We start from the raw sequence: 24,166 nt of genomic DNA, 5'->3' as shown, positions 1-24,166 counted from the left end.
AAGCTAGAAAGTTAAACAATTCAAGGTTTTTTTCGAACCATCGGTGTTCAAAAGGTAAAAACTCCTAAGTTTATTGTTATAGTTTTTAGAATTTTTTAATAAACATATGTATATATATATACAATTATATAGACAGTAAAATCAAATTTTTATAAGTGAAGTTTTTATAAAATTTATTAATTTTTTTTTTACTTAAGTGCTTTCACAAAAACAATGTTTATTGTTACTTATTGTTAAGTATCCTAAGGACTTGTTTTTGTGCTATTGGGTCTTTTTTTGTATCGTTTTTAATTTATTAAATATGGTAAAACATCTTATTTTATGTGGTAAAATATCAAATTAAACTTAACCTATTTTGCAACAAAAGGTCATGACTTTCTTGTTTGAAAAGATTTATTCAACGAGGGTAAAAAAGAAAGTTTTTAGGGAGAATATTTTTAAAATGGATAAACACCCAAAAACCACTTAAATCGACTTAGGAACCTTTACTTTTTGAGCACAGAATTATATAGAGTCAAATAAAGACTCATATCTCAAAAGAATTTAAAGAAACTAAGCAAAACATTAAAAAGATTTAAATTGAATCTAGAATAGAAAGATTTGTGCCTTGCAAAATCATCGTACAATTTATTGTTTAGCAATATTTTGAGTTTAAATTTAGCCTTAAACAATACTGATGATGAGATTCGAACAAAATAAAGGACATCTTAATTACTTAAAAAAGTGTTTCCTTTTTGTCGGAAAAAAAAGAAGTAATTTTAAAAGAACTTCAACAAACAAATACTTTAACACTATGAATAAATTGATAAATCATTTATAGTTGACACATAATGAGCGCATTCAATCTTCTATTATAATAATTCACTTTCAACACGAAAACCTGCATGCTCATCTCGAAATCTCTTTGCAGCAAACAACCACCTTTCTAACCCTTGAAGCAACAAAAAGTATCTGAAAAACTGTCTCTTTGTTGTTGGTCTTCGAAGGTGTATAAACCTATTTCAAACCCAAGCCAACCACCGTATATAGCCTTCAGCCAAGAGCTAACACTCTTCTTAACAACCAACAAACGTACATAAAGGATATAGGGAGCAATGAAAAGGTGCGGTGTATCTTCTTTTCATCGATCAAACCTGGTAGTAAAATAATCGTAATAACCGCTGACGATGATGGTTAAAGTTTTTTCCTTAGAGTTTCCTTTATTTTTTAGTTGCGAAGGATTGTATTAACCATGCTGAAGGCGGATTTTCTCGTCTCTTCGTCTTATAAGTAATAAAAATAAGAAAACTAAGAAACAAACCCTTAAATGACAACGACGACGACGACCTACGGAACGTGCGTCAAGTCGTCTTCAAAAATGAACTCTCGTCCGTGTTCCAGAGTTTATCATATTTCATTTCCTTTTGAAAAAGAGAAGTCACTGCATTGAAAGAGTTCCAACTTATAACACGGAGATTCACCTAACACCAACTACCTTCACTCTATTCACCATTTTATTTTTATTTCAAGGACGTCAATCACACAGGATAAGGTACTAAATCCTGTGAAATGAGAGTTACCAAGATTTTCCTTCGTTACTATCCCCCAGGTAAAATAATAATAAAGTAGATAGGTATTAAACAAAAAAATAATAATAATAAAATAAACAAGAAATATATCTTAGAAATCATTTAGTTTATTCAAATAAAATAAAAGAAACAAATTGAAATATCTTCTTCTTTTTTTATTTTTGTTCTTCAATGTTTCCCTAGGTCTTGGATTCAGTTGTCGCAGTCTTGAAGGCACTGAGAGTACCAGGCACATTGACTTGCTAGACTTGGACACAAAGTACGTATTCGAATATAAGAAGAAAAACCTTAAAATCCCTCTTTTTTATGGTTATGACTGCGGTGGTTAAAAAATTCTCAAAGTGTGGTTTATTTTATTATTTTTTATTTGATACCAAAATCTGCCTTCACAACCATTTCCAACAACCAACAAATAAAATTGTATCTATATGAATTTCGCGCGTTGGAGGCTTTGTAGTTGGAGGAGTTGGCCGTCACGTCGTCGGACATAGGAGAGTATTTACATTGAAAAATCAACCAAAAGTTATTTTCAACTCATAGCGAAAATAAAAATAAGCGAAAGTTAAATGAAATCCCGTGTTTGTGAAACTTTAGATGCAATTTTTGGTTTTTTATTTTGTATTTTTTCAAATCCGAAATAAGTCGCAATTTTTGTTAAACACGGAAAACCACTCAGTGAATCCAATTTTTGTTTCTGTTTGTTTTATTTTGAACTGTGTCAGATTTAGGAAACCTCATTTATCTACAAAATTTGTAAAGTGGATTTATAGTGATTCAACAACTTTCAGAAGTGTACATATACCGTTCTGCTGAGAGGATTTTATTTATAATGATTCAAAGTTTTGACTAGAAAATATGTGGACTGTGAATTTTTTGAAGTTACACAGTTCCGAAATTAAAGAATTTTAATTTTTACTCGTAGTATGGATAAGGATTTTGTGGGGAAAATGCTGAATCAATAAAAATATCAAACTTGTGATTTTATTGAAAATAATAAATAAGGTGGCACAACAGTCTGTTAAGAACTAGAGCCTAGTGACTTAAAACTTCTAAACATTCCTGTGTGACTGTATGATTTCAGGTATGGAGGGGACCTAAAGTTTTGAACCCAAGACCTCTGGCATAATAGTCAAACTCACTAACCAACAACTTTTATTCAAAATACTGCTTCAAAAATTGTGCTCTTTAAACTCTAACTTCAGAATAAATACTCAATTAGTACATTGTATTTTAAGAATGGTTTAAATTTATATTTTAAAACAATGGAGCAAAATTAAAAAACAAACTATTGTGATATTTAAACTGAAAACCTAGTTAAGGAAAAGCTTATTGAAATATGTAATTCTCCTATTAACCAAACAAGTATTTAAATAAACAACAACCGTTTAGTAAAAAATATAATCAAAGAATTGAATCTATTCTTAATAGTATCAGGAACTAAATGTTTAAAGCATAACGTTGTAAAGCTATAACTTATCTAACATTTTTGTTCAAAGTCTGTATTAAACTCTGTTATTTTCCCGAAAAATGGAAAATAGCAATTGGTAAGCCTGTCAAGAGAGAACCAAAGTAGTTATAGACCTATTAGCTTACTAAAAAAAAGAATAGCCTTTTAATCCATGTTGAGGAAGCTAATATATGCATACCCTATTGAACAATTCAGTTTCAAAGCAGGTTACTCCACTATTCATTAAATACTTAGAACACGACTGGTTTAGCAGAGATATGAAAAGCCTGTGACAAAATATGGCGTGACGGACTGACTACCTGATCAAAATTTGATTTGAACTCCTTGAAAAATAAAAACAATTGTTGTTACACTTTAAATGTGAAGTCTTTCATGGTATATTTGTTACGGAGTTCCACAAAGTTATGTGCTTAGACCCATTCTTTATAATATATTCATGTCAGACCTACCTCATTGAAAATAATATTGAATTAACCGTGTTTCCAGGTGATGCTTCTCCATTTATCTCAAGTGTTCTTCCTCAGGAAGCTCCAAACTTCTAAATTTCAATTAAGTTTATATCACGATTATTGCCTCTAGCAAGGGATTCAAAAATCCTCCAAGAGTAATTCTTGTCATGAAAAACTGCTTTCTCTAAAACTGTAGTTCTTATATCCCCGACATGGCTTGCACACACGTATGGTTGAGAGTTGTAAGTCACTAGGCCCTGGTTATTCATGGACTGTTGAGCAACCTAATTTATTCATTTTTATGACTTAAACAGGCCCATTTTAATTCTTTTGTGGACTATTCCACCCACTTCTCTAATAAGTACAACCTCCTAATAGAACATTAAACATTTTACTTAAGAGAATATTCGCCAAAAATTGTAATGATACACAAGTACTTGTAATTCTGACGGAAACTAAGCCTACGATTTAAAATCTTAGTTGTTTAGGTTTTCAACCGTGAAGAAGTCGCATGACAGCATACCTTGTCTTAATCCATTTTTGACATCAAAAGTATATATGAAACTTTTACCGACCTTGATAGAGCAGCATGCATTCTCTATCGTCATTCTTTACAAACGGACAAGTTTGACATAGATTCCAAAACTAGACATTGTTCTGTAATGCTCTTTCCTACAGATGGTTTGATACGCGGTTTTGAAATCGATATAGAGAAGTCCCTGGGTTGTTCCCCGGATCTGCCATGATGTTCATAATTGGACAATGGTAGACTTCCCTGGTCTGAAGCTGCACTAATATGGACCTACCAGGTTGTTGACGAATGGCTTCAGACGTTCTAATAATACTGCAGAAAGCATCTTATACGCGATGTTCAGGAGACGAGGCCTCTGTAGTGTCTCCTTCCTTGAATATTGGACAAACTATGCTTAGATTCCACTCATGGGGCATGCGTTTTTTCGATCATATTTTGGCGATTAATTGCGAAAAACTACTTGCAAAGCCATGACCTTCTGCTTGGAATAATTCGCCATCAATGCCTTCAAAACAAATGTCATGTGTTTAAATTAACGAACGCAGAACACGGTTATATACTCGTACATTTCGGATAATTTGATGAAGGCTAGATTAAGAAGTCTGACATATTAAGCGATCAAAGACCTGACAGGCCCGCCGTTTTCAGTACCTTAAGTTAGAAACTATAATTTCTGGAATTTTTATATTAATTTTCTGAAATGGAAAGTGAGGATAATGAATGAATGAATGAAGGATTATGTGGGACATTTAGGACAAAATTCAGCCAATTAAAACATAATTTGCTTAAAAATTGTAAATCTGCTGATTTTAATCCCATATCGTTTACTAATGTATCTGTTATAAAACAACTTTTAAGTTAGCATAACAAATATTATTTTTAAAAGTGGCTTGAAATTATGTATAGAAAATTATGTTCTAAAAACAAAACGTTTCGAGGATTTTATTTATTAAAATTTATGCTTAGTTTTAATTGTTTTTAAATTCAAAAACTATCTTATTTGGTTTGTTTTCCAAATAGGTATAAAAATTAGGTGTGTATTAGTTTTCCAAATTAGAGATTTTAAAATAGCAACGGCTCGTTACTGGACACTCGAATCTGTAAATATCTCATCGAAAACTCAACAACAGCAACTACTACTTAAAAGAGAAAGAACTCATACTTTATTTAGAAAAAAGATATTATTATATAATTATTTTTCGTTTTAGGCCAATTCGAAAAATATTATGTTTTGTACTAATTACTTAAACTAAAATATCATACATATTTATGTTAAAGTACTTATTTCTTGTAAGGTTTCAGGTATTGTTTATTACAAAAAAGCTTCTAGCTGTATTTTCTAGGTAATATGAAAACCTTTAAAGAGGCTGGGATGCGACCTACACAGAGCAGATACAACGATTATTCAAACATTATTGGGCTTTGGGAACCTATGACCAGAGAGTACTTTATATTGGAAATCTTCTGATTCTAGAAGATAAAAAATGTGATACTCTATTTAACGCAAGCCAAAGAAAGTGACGTCGTGAAAAATCTGTCAAGAACTTTTTAGAATATGATGGTATGAGAATTCTGAAACGGAGAGTTTCATTAGAAACGTAATAGTCTCAAGTCCAAGCGTACCGTTTAAGAATTGTCGGGGTAAAGGGATTCCTATGAACAAATTAACATTGGATCAAGAAGAGGAAGTGTGCAACCACATAAATAAGTTCCCATCGTATGAAAGCCATTACAGCCGTCTTCACAAATCTAAAAAATATATTCATGGTAGTTTAAATCTCTCCATAACGCATCGGATGTATAGTAATGAAGTTTCTAATCCTGTAAGCCTTACCAAATATGCTGAGATATTTAACACAATGGATTTAAAATTCAAAGCTCCCAAACTTGACACTTGTGCAATTTGCGACGGATTTCCGTCAAAGATAAAAATAGCCAAGAATGAAACAGAAAAACAAGTTCTGGTGGAGCAAAAGTTAATTCATGTGACAAAAGAAGATTTTGGCTTTGAGCAAAAAAGGGTCGATAAAGAAAATGCTAGACAAAACAACGATATGGCAGCGTTCGCGTTTGATTTACAACAGTGGCTACCAACACCATTTTTGAGAAACTCAGTTAGTTTCTATAAAAGGCAGCTTTGGACCTTCAATTTTACAATCCACGACTTAAAAACGAATGGTTCCGGCTGTTTTATGTGGCACGAGGGAATTGCGCGAAGGGGTGGAAATGAGATTGCTTCATGCGTTTTCAAACATCTACAATCTTTACCTTCTTCCGTCAATAAAATAACGTTCTATAGTGACTCATGTTCAGGCCAAAATAAAAATTCCTATGTCTCTGCTATGTTCTTCTGTTCATAAAAGAAAATCCTTCATTGGAATATATTATAGATCATATATTTTTGGAACCTGGCCACACACACCTCGAGTGTGATTCTGATCATGCGTTAATTGAACGAAAAAAGAAAAAATCCAGTGTCGAAATTAGTGTGACAAGGGACTCGTATCAGTTCATCGGAACTATAAATTCAAAAATTAAAGTTGTTGAAATGAAAGAAAGCGATTTCTTCAAATTTAGTGAAATTTCAAAAAATAATTTCAACTGGAAAAGGTGTAACTCAGATGGCCAAAAGTTTATATGGAACTCGGTAAGGTGGATTCGCTATACGAACAACTACAACCAAATTTTTTATAAAACGAACTTAAATCCTGAAGAACCGTTTAACCTTTTACCATTGATCAAAAGAGGAGCATCGACATACTGGGTAATCTAAAAAATATTGAAGACCCACCAGTATTATCTTCAGACAAAAAAAAAGATCTTATGGATTTATTGCAGTATATAAATCCAGAGTTTCATTCATTTTATAAAAACCTTAAAACGAGGTCCACTGAGCTCAACATGCATCCAGATCTGCGTAGTGACGATGAAAATTGAAGAACACTTGTTTAATATTGGTTGTTAACTGAATTATGTCCAATATTTTACTTTTTTTTTAATGAATTTACATTGCATAATTGCATGAAGTAAAGTTTTTTTTTTCTTGGATTTTTAATTCTATTTGTTTTTTAATAAATAAAACGTATTCTAACTCGAAATTCAAGTTGGTTCTTATTCTCTGCTGAGAACATAGTCGATTAATTTTCATAATTAATTTAGGAATAAAAACTAAAGTCGACATAAGAACTGTAAATTTAACACAATAGAAGAGGAATAACAGCTAAAGTAGACTTAAGGGCAGAACAAAACATTTCTTTAAAATGGAAAAACAGCTTAACTCGAGATTAGATTCTATAAGATGAAAAACATAAAATGCCATAACAACTAAAGTGTTATTTTTGTCAATAAAATCGTGGGAAGCTTATTTTCCGACAAAATTTTAATGTGAAATAAGACATAATAAAATTATCTTCATGTCACTTTTTGTTTCAACTCAATCGGAGTTTCCGATCACCAGATAGAGTCGTTTGTAATTTCACAATTTTATCAAAAACTTTAAACCGTTCTTCTAAAAAATGAGCAAAACTGACTTTAGCGGTTATTTCTTGTGACCACAGTTTCTGTGAAATAAAAATAAGCTTGAAGACAACATTTTTAATATTTTAAAAGCTATTTGAGTCGAACGTAAATTTTTGCCAAGTTTTAGTAATGTTTTTTTTAGGTTTTTGTTTTTCGTAAGAAAAATATCAATTAGATTTGATTGAATGTTGAAAACAATATTTTTTAAAAGATAAAAGCTAATCCAATTTATTATGTTCTTTTCAAGCTACAAGAAAAATGGGGCATTTTTAAAAACTCATATTAGCACCGTTTTATATATCAAATATTAAGGGAATTCAGTTAAGTGTATTTCACTGTTACTGCCTCTAGCAAGAGTAATTCTTATCATGAAAAACTGATTTCTTTAAAACTATAGGTCCCCTCTATCCCAAAAAATTGTTATGATACACAAGTACCTACTTGTAATTCCGGCAGAAACTAGGTGCTAAGGCTTTCAATCGAGAATCGAATTATTTCCTTGAAAACTATTCCATTATTAAGTTCTTTAAAGGAATTATCTCGGGCTATGAAACATCGCACTGTTTTGCACAAAGCCGAATCTTCAAATATTTCGAAATTTTTGTCTTCTGAAAACATTTTCATAATTTAAAACAAAACAAGCTGAAGTTAATTGTTGAAAAAAAACAAACACACACGCACAAATCAATGTCGTCGGTCAATATCCTTTTTTGATGACAAGAAAGACAGCTTAGGCTTGTCCCTATTGGACACTTAACCTCTCTTCTCAGTTCAAAATGTTCGCGCCACTGACATCACGCTTTGATCTTATATCAATATCATGGGCGTATCCGATTATTTGGACGACCTTGTTCACGATTGAGTTTTACACAACTCTTTTTAGAATAATGGTGAAGAAGTCACATCACAGTCCATTGCATTACCCAAAACCTTTTTTGACATCAGAAACATAGGTGAGATCGTTTCTGACCCCGAAAGAGCAGCGTGCATTTTCCATTGTCATTCGGCACAAACGAACAAGTTTGACAGGTGCGTTAAAACTGGACATTGTTTCGAAAAGTTTTTTCCTTTAGAGGCTGTTTACGCGATGGAGACTAAGGCCTCTGTAATTGGCGCAATTCAGAATGTCTCCTTCCTTGAATATTGGGAAAAATGTGCTGAGATTCCACTCATCGGGTCTGCTTTCTTCCGACCATATTTTGCTGTAAGGTTGGTGCATATCCCTTACGAAGTCATCGCCTGCTGTTATCAATTAGAAACTAGAAATTCGTTAGGATTTAGAGCCCCCGCAGACTGCAGACTTTTTATCGGCCGATAGTTTGGTCGGCTTGTTAATCAGTATGGAGAGGAATGCATATGCGCACACTAAAGCGATTCAGTATCGGCCGATAAAAAAGTTTAATAGGCTACCCAATTACATTCAAACTAATCTGTCGGCGAACTATCGGAAGACTGTTTAATCAGTATTGGTGCATACACGCCTGCGCATACATGACGATTGTTTAGTCGGCCGATAGTTCAGTTCGTTTTGTGATTTGGCATCGTGTGCTTGTGTTTTGAATATGGCGTCGCCCAAATCACAATTGTTGATTATAGAAAGTTCCGTCGAAAAGTTGATTGAAGAAGTCGACAAAAGACCTGCGCTTTATAAAAAAGGTTTAAAAGAGTACTCCGACGCGAATGTGAAAAAAAAACTTTGGGAGGAAGTTTGCAAAGCAGTTGTTCTTCATTGGAATCGGCTTAGCGCCGAGGAAAAAACAAACAAAGGTAGGAACGTAAAAATAAAAATATAAGAGTATTTATGTGAATTTGTATTTATTTATTTATTTATCTATTTACAATTATTTCACTTTGTTATATTGACACGGAATCGCGCCTCCGGGAGAAATAAAGTATGACGACATGTACTGCATGTACATGGGATGCACCCAATACTCTCGGAATCTCTTCTTGATTTTCCTCCTCCAGAGTAGGATGAGAGCAATAATTTTTCTGGACAATATTTTCATTGTGCGACCGCTTCAAAAGTCAGTAACAAACTAGTTCGAAAATAGTCGGCCGACTGTTGGATAGTCTGCGCCCTGCTCACCAACCAAACTGTTTAGTTGGCTCGGTGTGCGCACTTTCAGCCCAACCCGACTAAATTATCGGCCGACAAAAAGTCTGCAGTTTGCGGGGGCTCTTATATTAATTCCCTAAAATCAAAAGCTAAGCTTATAAAACTTTTATACCGATATAGTACAAAAAAATTCAGTCATTTACGAGATAATTAAGCTGATTAGAACATAATTACATTAAATATCTTTAATCTGCTATTTTTCAGCATATATCCTTAATGAAATTCTGTATTAAACGACTTTCAAATTTGCAAAATAAATGTTTAAAATAAAAGCTTGAAATTATTTATAGAAAATCATGTTTTATAAACAAATCGTATTCATTTTGTTGAAGATTTATTTAAAATTTTGGTTCAAATTTTAAAGTCAAAAACCACCTTATTTGATTTTTGTTCCAAAAAAAGACGGATATACAAAACAATACAAGTTTTTCAAATAAGAGATTTTTAAATAGCAAGAACTCGTAACTAGGCACTCGGACCACTTAAAGCAAAATATGTTATTGGTTTCCTTTTTATAAAAACAAAACATAACTGTTACAATACAAATTTATTTTATTTAAACAATTTTTTCTTCTTTCACAACAAATTCAATCCAAAATATTGCTTCTGATGGATAAATGACCTTTCAGAATCGCCATATATTGTGGCTGTCTGAGCAACTTATAGGCTGAGTTGAGAAGATTCTGAACGATTTCGCGTAGGTCCTTATGGCCGGATCAGAAAAGGTCAATTCCTAGTTCCAGATTCGTATAAAAATCACACTCATCCAGAGCGAACTCTGAAGCTGTTATGATGGGCTGCTATTTCTCCATCTCTCTCTTTAGTTTTTTCCTTTAAGGACTCGCCTGGCTTGTCCAAATTACTGAGGATCTTCATGATGTTGGCATCGCTGTCCATCTGGGGCGTTAGCCCACTGTTGTGGATTTATTAACTGGAACAACGATTCCTACATTGTGGAATGTTTTGGCGCAAGTTTTTTTAGCTTGCTTCGGCATAGCCTCCACCAGAGATTTTCTGTCATACTCATTCTCCTCCACGAATGAACTTATCGCCTTTCTCATATCTCCCAAACCCTTGTAATTGAACGGAGTTACCGGAAAGTCTTTCTCCAGGTAGTAAGCGAAAGCGTCAGACATATTTTGTGACGACGAGTTCGAAGACGCATCCCTTTTAAACGTTATTACGAACTATGAGCAACTCTTCCTCGTCCTTGGGGTCGTCACGCCAGTAGCCATAGTGAATTCCGGTTTCTCGCTTAACAAAGAACGTTTGAAACTCTGGAGGAGCATAAAAGAACCGCCAGTGCCACCAATAGTCACCGGGCTTTTATTCTCGACGTTTTTTTGTTGTACATTTGACACTGATCTGCACATTGATGTAGAGAGTAGAGAACACAGCACCTTGGGCGACTTGACCATGTAAGTGATAACAACACGACATTAATACAAGATAGAAGGACAGAAGAGAAAGAACAACAGACAGATAGAAACATATAACAACAGCACGCGATAGGTTTCGAGACAGTCTCCCTTCTGTCTACTAACCACGCTCACTGATGCTTGATTTTGGTGATCGATGGGAAAGGAAGCTTTAACAGAGACTAGGCCGTTTCCTAGTTTCCTTTTTTTTCTCTTCCATATTCTGCAGACCCCTCTTTACCACTGGGCCCACTGGGCCCAGGCCCAGGGCCCCGCAATCACCAGGGGCTCCCAAATTGCTGAAACATCACTTAACATCTATTGGTCAAAAGGACCTGCTTATTTTCAAAATAAGAACTCTTACTTTTCCAATTCACATAAAGTCTACAAATATGGAAATAGATTGAAAGCAAAATATTTCATCAAAGCATTATTCACTCGAAAATTGAAGAATAATGAACACGTCGAAAGAAAATGGTTGCTATATTCTCCTTCCAAAAATTCGGTATTTTGCTTTTCATGCTGTTTATTTAACCCTTGTGACGTTCATCTATGCTCTCCAAGTGGATGTAGCGATTGGAAACATATCAATCAAATAATTATTTCACATGAAAGCAGTTCTGACCATAGACAATCTATGATGACCTAAATAGCACGAACAAAAGTGACAGGTAGAGTAGATACTGAATTAATATCACAACATCAAAATGAAGTAAGTTATTGGAGAAATTTGTTGAAGCGGATTGTAGCTGTTGTAAAGTTTTTAGCTTCGAGAAGGCTTCCATTTCGCGGTGACAATGAGATCCTCGGATCTCCCAATGACGGGAATTATTTGGGATGCATTGAATTGCTTAGCGAGTTTGACTCGTTTCTCGCAGATCATGTAAGCAAATTTGGAAATCCAAGAAGTGGTCATGCGTGTTATCTTTCAGCAAATATCTGTAATGAATTTATTCATGTCATGGGACTATTGTAAAAGAAGTCAAAATGGCAAAATATTTTTCAATTAGCGTTGATACGAGTAGTACACCCGATCTGTCTCATGTTGATCAACTAACATTTATTATTCGTTACGTAAAAGATCACGAGCCTGTTGAAAGGTTTTTTGACTTTATTCCAATGAACGAACATAGATTTAATTATTTAGCGGAAACCATACTGAAGTTTTTGGAGGATCATGACATTTCGATAACAGATTACAGGGGCTAAAGCTACGACAACGCGGCAAATATGTCAGGAAGGTTTTCTGGTCTGCAGGCAAGAATAAAAGAAAAATGAAAATTTGCCACTTTTGTACTCATTAAACTTGGTAGGAGTGCATGCCGCTGGGTGTGTCTTAGAAGTAACCAAATTCTTTGACATTATTCAAAAATTCTATAACTTTTTTTCGGTATCTTCTCATCGATGGAGTGTGTTGACTGCTCATTTAGGTCCAAAAAAACTTGTAAAAAGTCTTTCTCAAACAAGATGGTCGGCGCGAGCTGATACACTAAGCGCCTTATATATGAAGGTCATCAAGAAATTGAAGAAGCTTTGATGTCTATCGCGAACGATTTTGGACAGGCACGAGAGGCCAGAGAGGAAGCATTAAGTCTTTGCAAAAAAATGCTTGAGTTTACCATACTTAAATAACTTTGGAACTCTGTATTGCAAAGAATTAATAAAACAAGTACTTTACTTCAAAAACAAAATATTACCCTGGATGTTGCAATAAATTTGCTGAGCGCAATAGATGAATTTATAATTGGGTTTAGAGACAATTTTGATAACTTGGTTCATCGGCCAGACTTTTTTTGACGGCCTGAACCCTCAGTAATTCTGACTGGGAAAGAAAGATTTAAAATTGAAACCTTTCTTCCCATTGTCGACACACTAAGCGTTCATTTGAAACAGCGTCTAGGTTCGTATACGAAGATTAGCCAACGTTTTGACTTTTTGTTTGATTGAAAAATCTGAATTCAGAAAACTTAAAAGAGAACTGCAAATCTTTTGCTAAATTTTACACCGAAGATGTGAACGGAGATGAACTACATGCTGAATGCCTGAATTTAAAAGACTACTTGAAAATAAGTCGACACGAAAATGAAAAACCTGACAACATTCTAGACCTTTAACATTTTTTTAAAACTAATAAAATTGAAGATGAATTTCCAAATGTTGAAATTGCAATAAGAATTTTCTTAAGTATGACGGTAATTAATTGTAGTGGAGAACGTTCCTTCTCTAAGTTAAAAAGAATCAAAAACGAACTCAGAACTACAATGATTCAAGAAAGATTGACATGTTTGTCGCTGATGTCAATCGAAAGCGACATCCTCAGAGGCATCGATTTTGAAGATGTGATCAATGAGTTTGCTAATCTCAAATCAAGAAAAAGACCCCTTCAATAAATATTACCTTCTTTCATACCTGGAAAAATATAGTCTGTGTCACTATATTGTTCTTTAAATTGTCTGTTATTTTAATTTTGTTTATTTTTGAATTTTTATATGAAATATTTATTTTTGTTTTTATTTTTACATTGTTTATGTTTATGTTTTAAATGCTGCAATAACTATTTATCTTTTTAATAAATTGAAAAAAATTATTTATTTAAAAAATACAAGATAAATATCAATTCAAAGTTATGCGATTTTTTCTGTTTTATACAATCATACAGGGGCCCATTTTCGAAAAGTGCCCAGGGCCCCCGAAAGGGTAAAGACGGCCCTGATATTCTGTAAAAAAAATGCATAATTCTTATTTTTTAAGGAAATTGTATAAATAATATTACTTAGCACGACCAAATTTATTTCAAAATGAAATATTTTTTTTGACAGCAGCCATCAGCTGTTTTGTTTACATTAATTTGAGCGCTGAATGTTTCGAAAGGTTTGTTTGTTTAGTTCAACTTTGAATTACTACTTGTTTTTGAGAGGTTTTATATAAAACTTGTGGCTTACGAAAACTTGTGGTTTACCAAAAATGTATGGGAAAACTTGAGTTTTCGGCCAAAACCAATAATTTCGCAAAAACTGGGTTTTGGGCTTGGTGTGAAAAGCCTATAAATTTAAAATAAACCATAACAGAAACTTAAATTCCATTTATTCACCCATTAAGTTTTTACATTACAAACAAACTTTTTATTAGTTCGAAATAATTGGTTTAAAATGCAAACTAGTTGAAGTATTGGCTTAAAATTAAAATCACGAAAAATCTTATTTTTAAAAATAATCCACATTTTTCAAATTTGTTCTCGTTCTTGTATTTTATATTGTACACCCAGGCGTATGTGTACCTTTTTTTTAGTTTGTTTAATTCTTTGCATGCATTGATATCTTCAAGTTTGTAACCTTTTGAATAACTCCGTAAAATTCTTATTTCAGTTAAATAATAACTATAACTGCTAAAACATTAACGTCAAAAATTTCTTGGTCCATTTTTCGAAGTAAATACTCAACTGTATGCACGTTTGTTATTCTGCTTTTACTCGTACATTACGACTTAAAAAATTTAATGCTTAACATTTTCATCCCAAATGGAAGAGACGACAAATGAGCCTTCTGATAAGCCATCTTAAATGAAAATAAAAACACTAAAATTCTTCAAGCTTTAAAAACACGTCCAGCCAAAACAACCCACCCTCCCAAACCACATCAACCAACCATACCGACCATAGCCAAAGCCAACGACAACGACAACGACAACGCGACGCACAAGGCAATGTGTGTGTCATTTGAAATTATCTGCCAGATTCGAAATAATTTCGAAATGGAAAAGGGTCTCCCGCGTTAAATGATAAATTTAAAGGTCGTCCTTATGACAGACATAAACCTTCTGAGAAAAGCCGCATTTAATACGCACAATGCCGTCATACCCGCACAATATACCACCACTGCCACCAAATATTGTATACTGATGTTGTTTTTGTTGTTTTTAATGGAAAATTCACATCTCATCCCGCAGTCCACGACCACAGGGAACAAACATAATATTCTAGATTTTATTTTATTATTATTTTTCTTATCTCTTTTACAGGACAAAAGTTGATCAAGTCATTAAGGAAATATGCACGAAGGAACAATGGCTGACGAATCAGCCAATTAAGCTAATGCTGGAGGATGCCATCCAAAAGTTGCAAACAAAATTGCGGGAACCAACAAAGAAGAAGTTTTACCTCTATCGCAATGTCCAATCACACATTCTACCCTTAACGAATGTGTGCTTCGATAGGAACGGTGAGCGATGTTTAACCGGAAGTTACGATAGGACGTGTCGAATTATAAATACCCAAGATGGCAGGGAAGAGAACTCGTTACAGGGTCATAGTAATGTTGTATTTTCTGTTGGCTATAACTTTCCAACATGGTAAGAAATAATATTACTTGTATATATAAGATTCTGCAGGGTGTCCCTCATAAGCAGTGGTTACAACTTAATATTATGAAAGGTCAAGTCGTCTAAATAGCATCCTAAATTCTTTCGGGTAGCCATTATTTTAACGAAATTTTCGAAAACAAAAAAAAACCTACTTTCGTTCAGTTTTCTGCTCACCCTGTCCACAAATGGTTTTTGTTTTTGGCATTTCTAAATAACCTTATGTTAAGAGAAATAATTTTTAGTAACCAAAAATTGATGTGCATTAAAATTTCGTCAGAAATGGTTATAACCCTTCACAATATTAATTTTCAGAATATTACTTATGATACACCCTGTATATTGAAAATCATCTTTATGTTGTGTTTATGTATTATTTATGGATGAATGTGAGTATTTGAGCAATTTATTAGAGTGTGGTTTATGCTCTGGTTTTTGAAATTATCGTTGAGATAAATAAGATTAATCATCTACATGTTGGTTTATTTGATTAAAAGAACTTTTAAGGCTTTTATGAAACATTGTACCATAAAAGATGATAAGTTCACCGACGTGATAATCAATTTTTCCTATAACGTCTATGAGATGAGATTTTAATAAATATTTGATTAAAATCTATTTCGTGAGAAGCAGAATTTAAAACTGTGGAAAGTTTAAAGACCATCAGCCTCTGAGAAGAGTTTCATAGAATTTTTAAGTGGTTAAATCTATATAAGGTAGGAATTAGCACCTATGTATAGCTGGATTTTGCTCAAAAGAAAGATTAAGTTTCGTTGAATTTATGAAGTTCTTTGCACTGAGAGTATTGTAAATATTATTTTGTTTTTTTTTTTTAACTGAATACTTTTTAAACAGTTTTCATCTTTCTTAAAGTTTTAAAGTCTTTAAGTCAAGCTTCACTCCTTAAAAAAATGCTGAATGCTTTAGTTATTCATTATTTTTTAATTATACAGCATATTTTAAATTTAAGATTAATTTTGCACAAGGTCATTCATTAACAAATTTTATCCTTTAATTTAAATTAAAAAAATATAAAAAATGCGTTTATTTATATCAATGAAAAACTGTATTCTATCAAAACGCTGGTCGTAATAGTATTGAAAGAAATGGTTTAAGTGACGTCCAAAGCATAAGTTGTTGGCTTATTCAAATAGAAATGTGACTTCACAAAATCACACAAAAAGAACTTTCAATGGGGTTATGGGAAAACGCAAGTGCTCAGCAGCAATTCATCAAATCACTCCATGCCTTTCAATAGATCGTAAAGAATTTTCAAAATGGCACGTGGCGCACGTTACGCCAACCTTTTGAAACTTTTGATCGTCGTCTTATGTATCCATAGACTTAAGGGCTAGTCCTGACTTTCAATCAGGGGGGAGTAACATACTTAACATAAAGATGAGTTTTTGAGAAACGCTTAAGAATCTTCTTAAAAAGGATTCTGACTAAATTAAATAATATAATGTGTATATTAACCTTAAATTTACACATTTCAAGAGCTTAAGTGACAAATTAAGTTATTAAATTATTTTAAAATATTTTTGTCCAACAAGATATGGTCCAAAAACTAATTCTGGAGCACTTCCTAAATATGAAAGCATTCCAAGATTCCATTAGGATTCTATATATGTTATATTTAGGATTTCAAATACAATTATTTAGAGGGTTTTTGGTGCATTTTACGCAGAAATATTAAAAATTGTGTTGAAACGTAGCTTTTTCCCAAAAATAATATATTCTATTACAAAGATATACATGTAGAAACCCAGAAAACGAAAAAGTTCTCTAAAAACATGACCAAAAACCAAAGAGATCAAAGAAGTTGATGAATTTGTGTTGGGCGATTAAAATAGAGAATTTCCGATTCATGACAAATACGATCCCTCCCCCCGCCTTGGGTCAAATACCCAAATACAACATATTCGGGATGTATGTTATGTTTAGACGACCTGAATCCAAACATTTTTGATAGTTAACTTCCCCTCCTATGTCAATTGAATTTTTTACGAGTAAAGAAGCTCAAGTCTTGAAGTGAAATTCACCAAGTTGTAGTCTTCGGAAATATAAATTCTTGTAAACGGGGTGGATTTGACTGCTTTAGATGTGATGTTTTTGGCTTATCTTTGATGTACGTTTTATATTGGTTTATTTTAAATGAAACAAGGGAACGATAGGATTATGTCGACCGTTTATCAATTCGAAATTTGCGAAATATCAGACCGAATAAATGGCAGCTTAAATAAGAGATGCAGCTCAACAGTAGATAGCTAACAAGCGTCAAAGGTTGGAAGTCCTAATTGAAAGATCCTTTGCAATATTAGACAAAATAACAGATGACAAAATTTTCTTTAAAAAAGAAATTGTTGAAATTATTGTATTTCAGTTTTGGGCATTAAACAACAGCCCGATTTATAGGCACTACAACTTTCTTACAGAAATAAACTCAACCGGATAAAGTGGCTGTTGGCTGAAAAATACAACTCTTACCTCCATACAACTTAAACCAATTGTTGGACCGTTGTGATACCACATTGAATTTAAAAATTAAAACAGTAGAAGTCATAATGAATTAAAGGAAGTCTCTTCAGTTGTGTCTGCGCCATTTTGATGGTAGGTGCGAATTTGCCTCCTCTCCCACTCTACCAATGCAAATCCTGTATACATATCATTTGTTATTCAAACTGTTCGCCTACTTCTAAAGCAGCACCATCCAGCCTCCAGTTAAGGAACCCTTATTGGAACTTATGTGCAATGGTTTTGTTGAGAGCCGTGTGGCGGTGTTAACCCCATTCTAGTGCGCTTTCTCTTTGCAAGACAATTCTATTTAAGGCAAAGGTAGGTTCTGAAATTATGTAACTGATCCATCATCAAAACTATCGACCACTTATCGTTACCTTAAAATTTGAAATTTACGCACATGGGTGAGGGTGTGATACCCACCCACTTTTCATGTTTTTGCCAATTATCAATTATCTTATTAAAATCCTTCAGAATCTTTTAATACGGTCAAATTTGGTAGATCAGTAGGGAGTTGATGGTTACAATGACAATACTGATAACTCACCATTAACCTATAATCGGCCTAAAAAAATTTCCAAATGATATATTTCTAAAGTTGACTTCCGACTTATTTTAAGAAAAATATACAATCAAAAGTTGAATTTTTTAGCTGTATTCTATGAACCATATTAATAGTTCTTCGATATGTTCCGATTTTGTCTTTGTTAAACTATAAACTCCAGTCTATGTTGTTCATAGAAAATTTAAACCAATTTTTAAACGATAGCATAAAGTCTACAAATAAATACGACATAACCTATGATTGAGTCTGTTTTCAACTCCATTACATGTCAAAAATAAACAACCTAGTTGATAATAATAGTGCGAGACATTTTATTTTATAAGAGAAAAAGGGGCCGGGATGCAACCCACACTGAAAACTTCCCATCCCGTCTGTCGATTTGTCTTGCTTAAAAGTTTGTCTATATGTACTCGTATCAATTTTTACCAAATATGAGTAAATTCAAAATTGATTAGTCAAATTTTGAATTGCGATTAAGGTTACTTTGATTTACAAAAGAAATTCTTGATCTGATTGGTTGAAAGGCTTTGTTTAAATATAATTGGTTGATATACAAATCTCCAAAATAAAATAAGAGTAAATACCTATAAATGAGTTAAGTTAAAATTATCTTATCTTTAACGGAATGTTATTATTTTAATTTTTTTTTTCAAAACGTCGGGTACAAAATTTCTCCACAGAAATTTTATTTTGAGTTTTAAATTTAAAAATTGTTCAAATTTCGTCAGGGTAGTGCAATAAAAAATGTTTGAACTTTTTACATTAAAAGGGGGAAGGGATTTTTGAACCAAACCGGGAATAACTAGAATAAAATGAGACCTAAATTACCCCATCATTAGATTTTTAAAATTGTGTTTGGTTGAGAAAGTCTCCAAAAGTTTTAGCTTTACGACTTAAGTTTGGGGATATGGGCTTAAAAAAACAATTTATAGTTTCGCGAACTAAGAGCCCAAAAACTTTAACTTTGTGACTCATTTTAGGGGGTAAGGGGTGGAGAGACTAATTTGGAGTTTCACTAAATTAGGAGCCCAAAAAGAGCCCTAAATTCCATCATCATCAGTTTTTTGAAATTATGAACCTAAAGGTGTGGTGTTTCCAGCTTGACGTCAAGCTGGGAACACCACAAGTTTGAGGGGGAAGGTAATCCAAGTCGGGATTAGAGCACTAAATTAGCCCAAAAAGAGCCCATCATTAGAATTTCGAAATTCGATTGTGGTGTTTCCAGCTTTACGGACCTGTTAATATCACGTTACAATATATTATATAAAATTTAATTCAAGTCTCTAGCGTTTTTGGTTCGTAAGATATTTAGGTTTAATCAAAATGTTCACCTTTTTTTCAAACTGCTATGGTAAACAAAAACCACCCACGCGATTTTCATGAGAGCCCTTTCTTCATCTTTCTGCCTTATTATCTGTATTACAAAATTTATTTGAAATCGATATCTCTTCTGGTTCTTGAGCTACGGAGGACGAAAAAAACGTCGCGAACGTACGGACGTACGAACACACGCACGCACAGACATCTTTCTAAAAATATTTTATTTCGACTTTAAGGACCTTAAAACATCAATAAATGTCAAATTTTTCAATTTGACAAATCGGACCCATTACAATAACTTTCTATCTATGGGAAGTGCTATGTGCTAGCTTTGGCTTTTCTGAAAGATGTTCTGAAGTATTTAAATGAGCTTAACATCCTGTTACAAGGAAATGGGAAATTTATATGTGATTCAATACAAAGCGTGTCCGTTGTTCGTCGTAAGCTGGATGTTTTCGAAAAAAGTATTGCTAAAAAAGAATTTGTTTATTTGCTAACAATTCTTGAATATAAAAAGAAGACATTGCAGTGTTTTCAAATTTTCTGTAAGATTCCAAGATTTTGCAGAGATTTGAAAGCTATCTCAATTCATAAAATTGCCTTATGACGTCACAGATTCAGTAGCAGAATAAACTGAAGTGGCTGCGAAGTTATTCGATCTTTTAAAAGCTTACAATTGAATCAATTGACCTTCAAGAAGATATTCCCTGCAATTGTTTAAAACTGCATCCGCTAAAGAATTTTGGGGTAAGCATATTCTAGAAAAATATCAAAATTGCAAAAAAACTAGCTACCAACTTGGCTTCTATGTTTGGCTCGACATATGTATTTATGCGAATCGTCTTTCTCAAAAATTAATTTATTTGAAGAACAAATATCGTTCGAGATTATCAGACGACCACCTTGATGACACTCTTTCCATTTGCTGCTCACCTCTTAAACCAAACTATACAAAACTGGCTCAAGACCATCGTTATAATTATTTTTCGCATTAACTTCATTAATATTATAGTAACTTAAATGAGTAAGCTTTTTTTTGGACCTCGATTAAAACGTTTTATAGACCCCAATTTAAACTCCTTGCCGACCCCTGCTCTAGAGCTTAGATTAATATAAAGGTTTCGAATCTCTTCAGATTTAAATTGATTCTGAAACGTGCAATTTGTGAGTGCCACACAAAAGTTTCTTCCCAACTTAATTTTTATTAATTAATTTTTTTTTATTTAATTTTTGGAAAAATTATGTACTTAAATGCACCTTTATCCCTAAATTCAAGAACAAACAATTTATTCTACAATTTGTAAGTTTTGTTGACTCCTTTAAAATCAAAATATTTTCTAGCAACTACGCGTAAGCAGACTGATAGCGATAGTAATAATAGACTCCCGAAAATTGAATTCGAAAAAACAACGTCGAAAAATCCTGAAAATTCTTCACATCAGATGCTCTCTCATTTTCTGTGTTTTTGAATTATTGTAGCGTCCTTTGCATTCTTAGAAATGGAAACAAGAAAAGTTTATATTATTTAAAAAAAAAAAAACTTCATTTCAAATGCACCAAAAATCCTTTAAACTGTTGTGCTTTAGCTCTTGAATATGGCATATTTAGAAAACTGTTGGATTCTCCGAATGTTTTCTTATGTAGGGAGTTTTCCAAATTAAAAAGCTAGACCATATTTTGCTGGACAACAGTGTTATAAAATAATTAAAACAACTAAAGTTGTAAGGTTAAGATGAACATTACATTATTTTAATTTTGTCAGCCTCCTTTACAGAACATTAAAGAACGTGGTATATAAAAAGTGTGAAAAGCTAACCTACCCCCCCCCCCCCCCCCACCTGATTAAAAGTCTGGATTCTCGTTTAACCAGGTCATAATGTTATACCTTTTAATATTTTGACAAACTGTGTAAGTCATCTGTCCGTTCCCTTGTGAATTCCTTTTAATTTCTCCAAATCTTCTTCAATGGGTATGTGTTTTCATCTATTTGAAAAAGTTCCTTTATAATCCCCTTACATATTAAAAGTATAAATGACGAGGTTAAAAATCCCAGACCTATTGCAAGATCATTTGTTATTTCTAGACTCTTTGAGTCTAATAGCTTTTCCAGCAACATTTGATCCACTTTACAATTAAATTAATAAAATCACTTATTTCAAATCAGGCATAAATATTCCACTTTAAAAATCTATAAATAACCCCAATCGTTCTCCAATTCAAATTAATTTCGTCAAATTCTCATTTTTCAGTGATAGAATTGTGACGGGTTCCTTTGACAAAACAGCAAAAATCTGGAATGCACGTACAGCCGCTTGCCTAACCACTCTACCCGGCCACACGGCCGAAGTAGTCGGAGCCGAATTCAATCCCATGGGCTTGGATACCATAGCAACTGCATCCATCGACAACACCGCAAAGGTATTCTATGCTGAAACTGGCCAAGAGCTAATGTCTCTTAACTCTCACGGAGCCGAAGTCATTTCCGCCAGATTTAATCGAGAAGGAAATTTATTGCTAACCGGATCATTTGACCACACCGCCGGACTCTGGGATACACGCGCTAATATGTTGGCAATGCATCAAAGTTATTAAGTGAATTACTGACCCAAATATTGATTCCGTTGTCTGGTTTTGTTTCGTTTCAGGAGTGTGGCCAGTTTCCGTGGGCATACGGCTGAGTTGAGCAATTGCATTTGGAATTTTACAGGCGATTTAATCGCCACCAGTTCATTAGATTCGACCGCCAGAATTTGGGACTTGCGAAATGCTGACGAATGCCTCTTTGAAATCACAGACCATCGTGACGAGGTTTTAGACATTGCATTCGATTGCACTGGAAAGCTGCTGGCTACCGGAGGAAGCGATTGCACGGCCAGAGTATGGAGCATGAGAGGGGAACTGAATTTGATGGCACTCATGGCTGGCCACAGTGATGAGGTGTCCAAGGTTGGTGTACTTATTAACCCGTATATGAACAATAAACTAGATTAACATGACCTGGTGTTCTTTCAGGTGTGCTTCAGTCCACCCGGAAAAGTCCTAATGACTGCCTCCGTAGACCAAACTGCACGTCTGTGGCTGACCGAGAGTGGGATTTGTTCGCAAGTCCTCTCCGGACATGAGGCAGAGGTGTTCTCGTGTGCGTTCAGCTATGCTGGTGATATGATTGTAACAGCTTCCAAAGACAACACTTGTCGACTCTGGAGGTGATACGATTGGTACACTGTCAACTTCAATGTCAACGATAGTGATAACGATGGAGATGGAGATGGCGAAGGCGATAGAATGGATGTGGATGGGAATACAAGTGGGTATAGGGACAAATAAATGAGCACAAGCATATCGATCCGTTTTCGAAAGCATTCATGTGAAATTGAACCAAATAAGAACAATAATTCTGCTTCCATAACATCATCATCATCGGAGAGGAGCGACGAATGAAATCGCCTTCGGCTTCGGGTTGGGAACTGGGATAAGCAACTGCCTGTCGAATGACGATGGATGAAGGCCTTTGGGAGAAACCTTTCCAATGTGATTGCCACATCGCATCACATCGGGGAAATTCCCATTTCGCCTTTGGTACTCGTACATATCAGACTTTTATAGATGATTATGATAGCCATGTATGACTCAAGGGATATCCGACTATAGAATTTGATTCTAAAGGACATAGAAGCTGTATAAATAATACGTCAGCAGATCCTGGAATATATGGTATTCCTTTTACGTTTTTGTCCCATACGAACCCCCAAAACCCATCCCACCTTAGTTCGAACTCAGTTGAGTGAAAGAATGAAAGTTTTTTGTGAATAGTGCGTGCATGTAATAAAATTGATTAGTTTTTGAATCTGAAAATTTGATTGTTTTGTGTTGTTTTTGTCATATTGATGTTCGTTTTCGGCTTTGATGTGTTTCGGAAATGGGTCATAAAGCAATGAACGTAAAAGTAAAAAAGAATAATGAACGTTTCATAAGATTTGTGTTTGTATTGTTTTCGTTACACAATTCCTAAAAGGCCAATTATATAAGAGAATGGAACTTTTTATGTTTGGAGTTGTATAAAGAAGAATTGGTCATACATTACGATGATTTAGTACGTTCTATTAATTAGAAATAAAAATCAGTGGCGGATCCATGGAGAGGGGCTGTTTAAGTTGACCCTAGAAATGATTCACATTTAAATAAAATAACTATGGGAGAAATCAACACATTAAATTGGTGTCCTATTTTAAGTAATGGACGTACACATGCATTGATGATTCACTTAGGCCCGTTTGCTAAAGCTAAACTTAAGAGCTTTGAACCGAGCTCAAACCTTAACATAAAAGTCGTTAA

The 24,166-nt window shown here is 33.7% G+C and overlaps 1 protein-coding gene across 1 annotated transcript; it reads left to right on the top strand.

The window, feature by feature from the left end:
• The first annotated feature begins 1,186 nt into the window (after positions 1-1,186).
• Positions 1,187-23,691, top strand: LOC129939710 (dynein assembly factor with WDR repeat domains 1). Its single transcript, XM_056047826.1, has 6 exons — positions 1,187-1,588; positions 1,752-1,827; positions 15,091-15,420; positions 22,081-22,398; positions 22,477-22,777; positions 22,844-23,691. The coding sequence occupies exons 1-6, from the start codon at positions 1,549-1,551 to the stop codon at positions 23,039-23,041; spliced, it is 1,263 nt and encodes a 420-aa protein (XP_055903801.1). The 5' UTR covers positions 1,187-1,548; the 3' UTR covers positions 23,042-23,691.
• The last annotated feature ends 475 nt before the right edge of the window (positions 23,692-24,166 follow it).

This window comes from Eupeodes corollae, chromosome 1, assembly GCF_945859685.1.
Source record: "Eupeodes corollae chromosome 1, idEupCoro1.1, whole genome shotgun sequence".
NCBI lineage: Eukaryota > Metazoa > Arthropoda > Insecta > Diptera > Syrphidae > Eupeodes > Eupeodes corollae.
The sequence above is the reverse complement of the archived record's forward strand: the minus strand, read 5'-3'. Positions and strand labels throughout refer to the sequence as shown.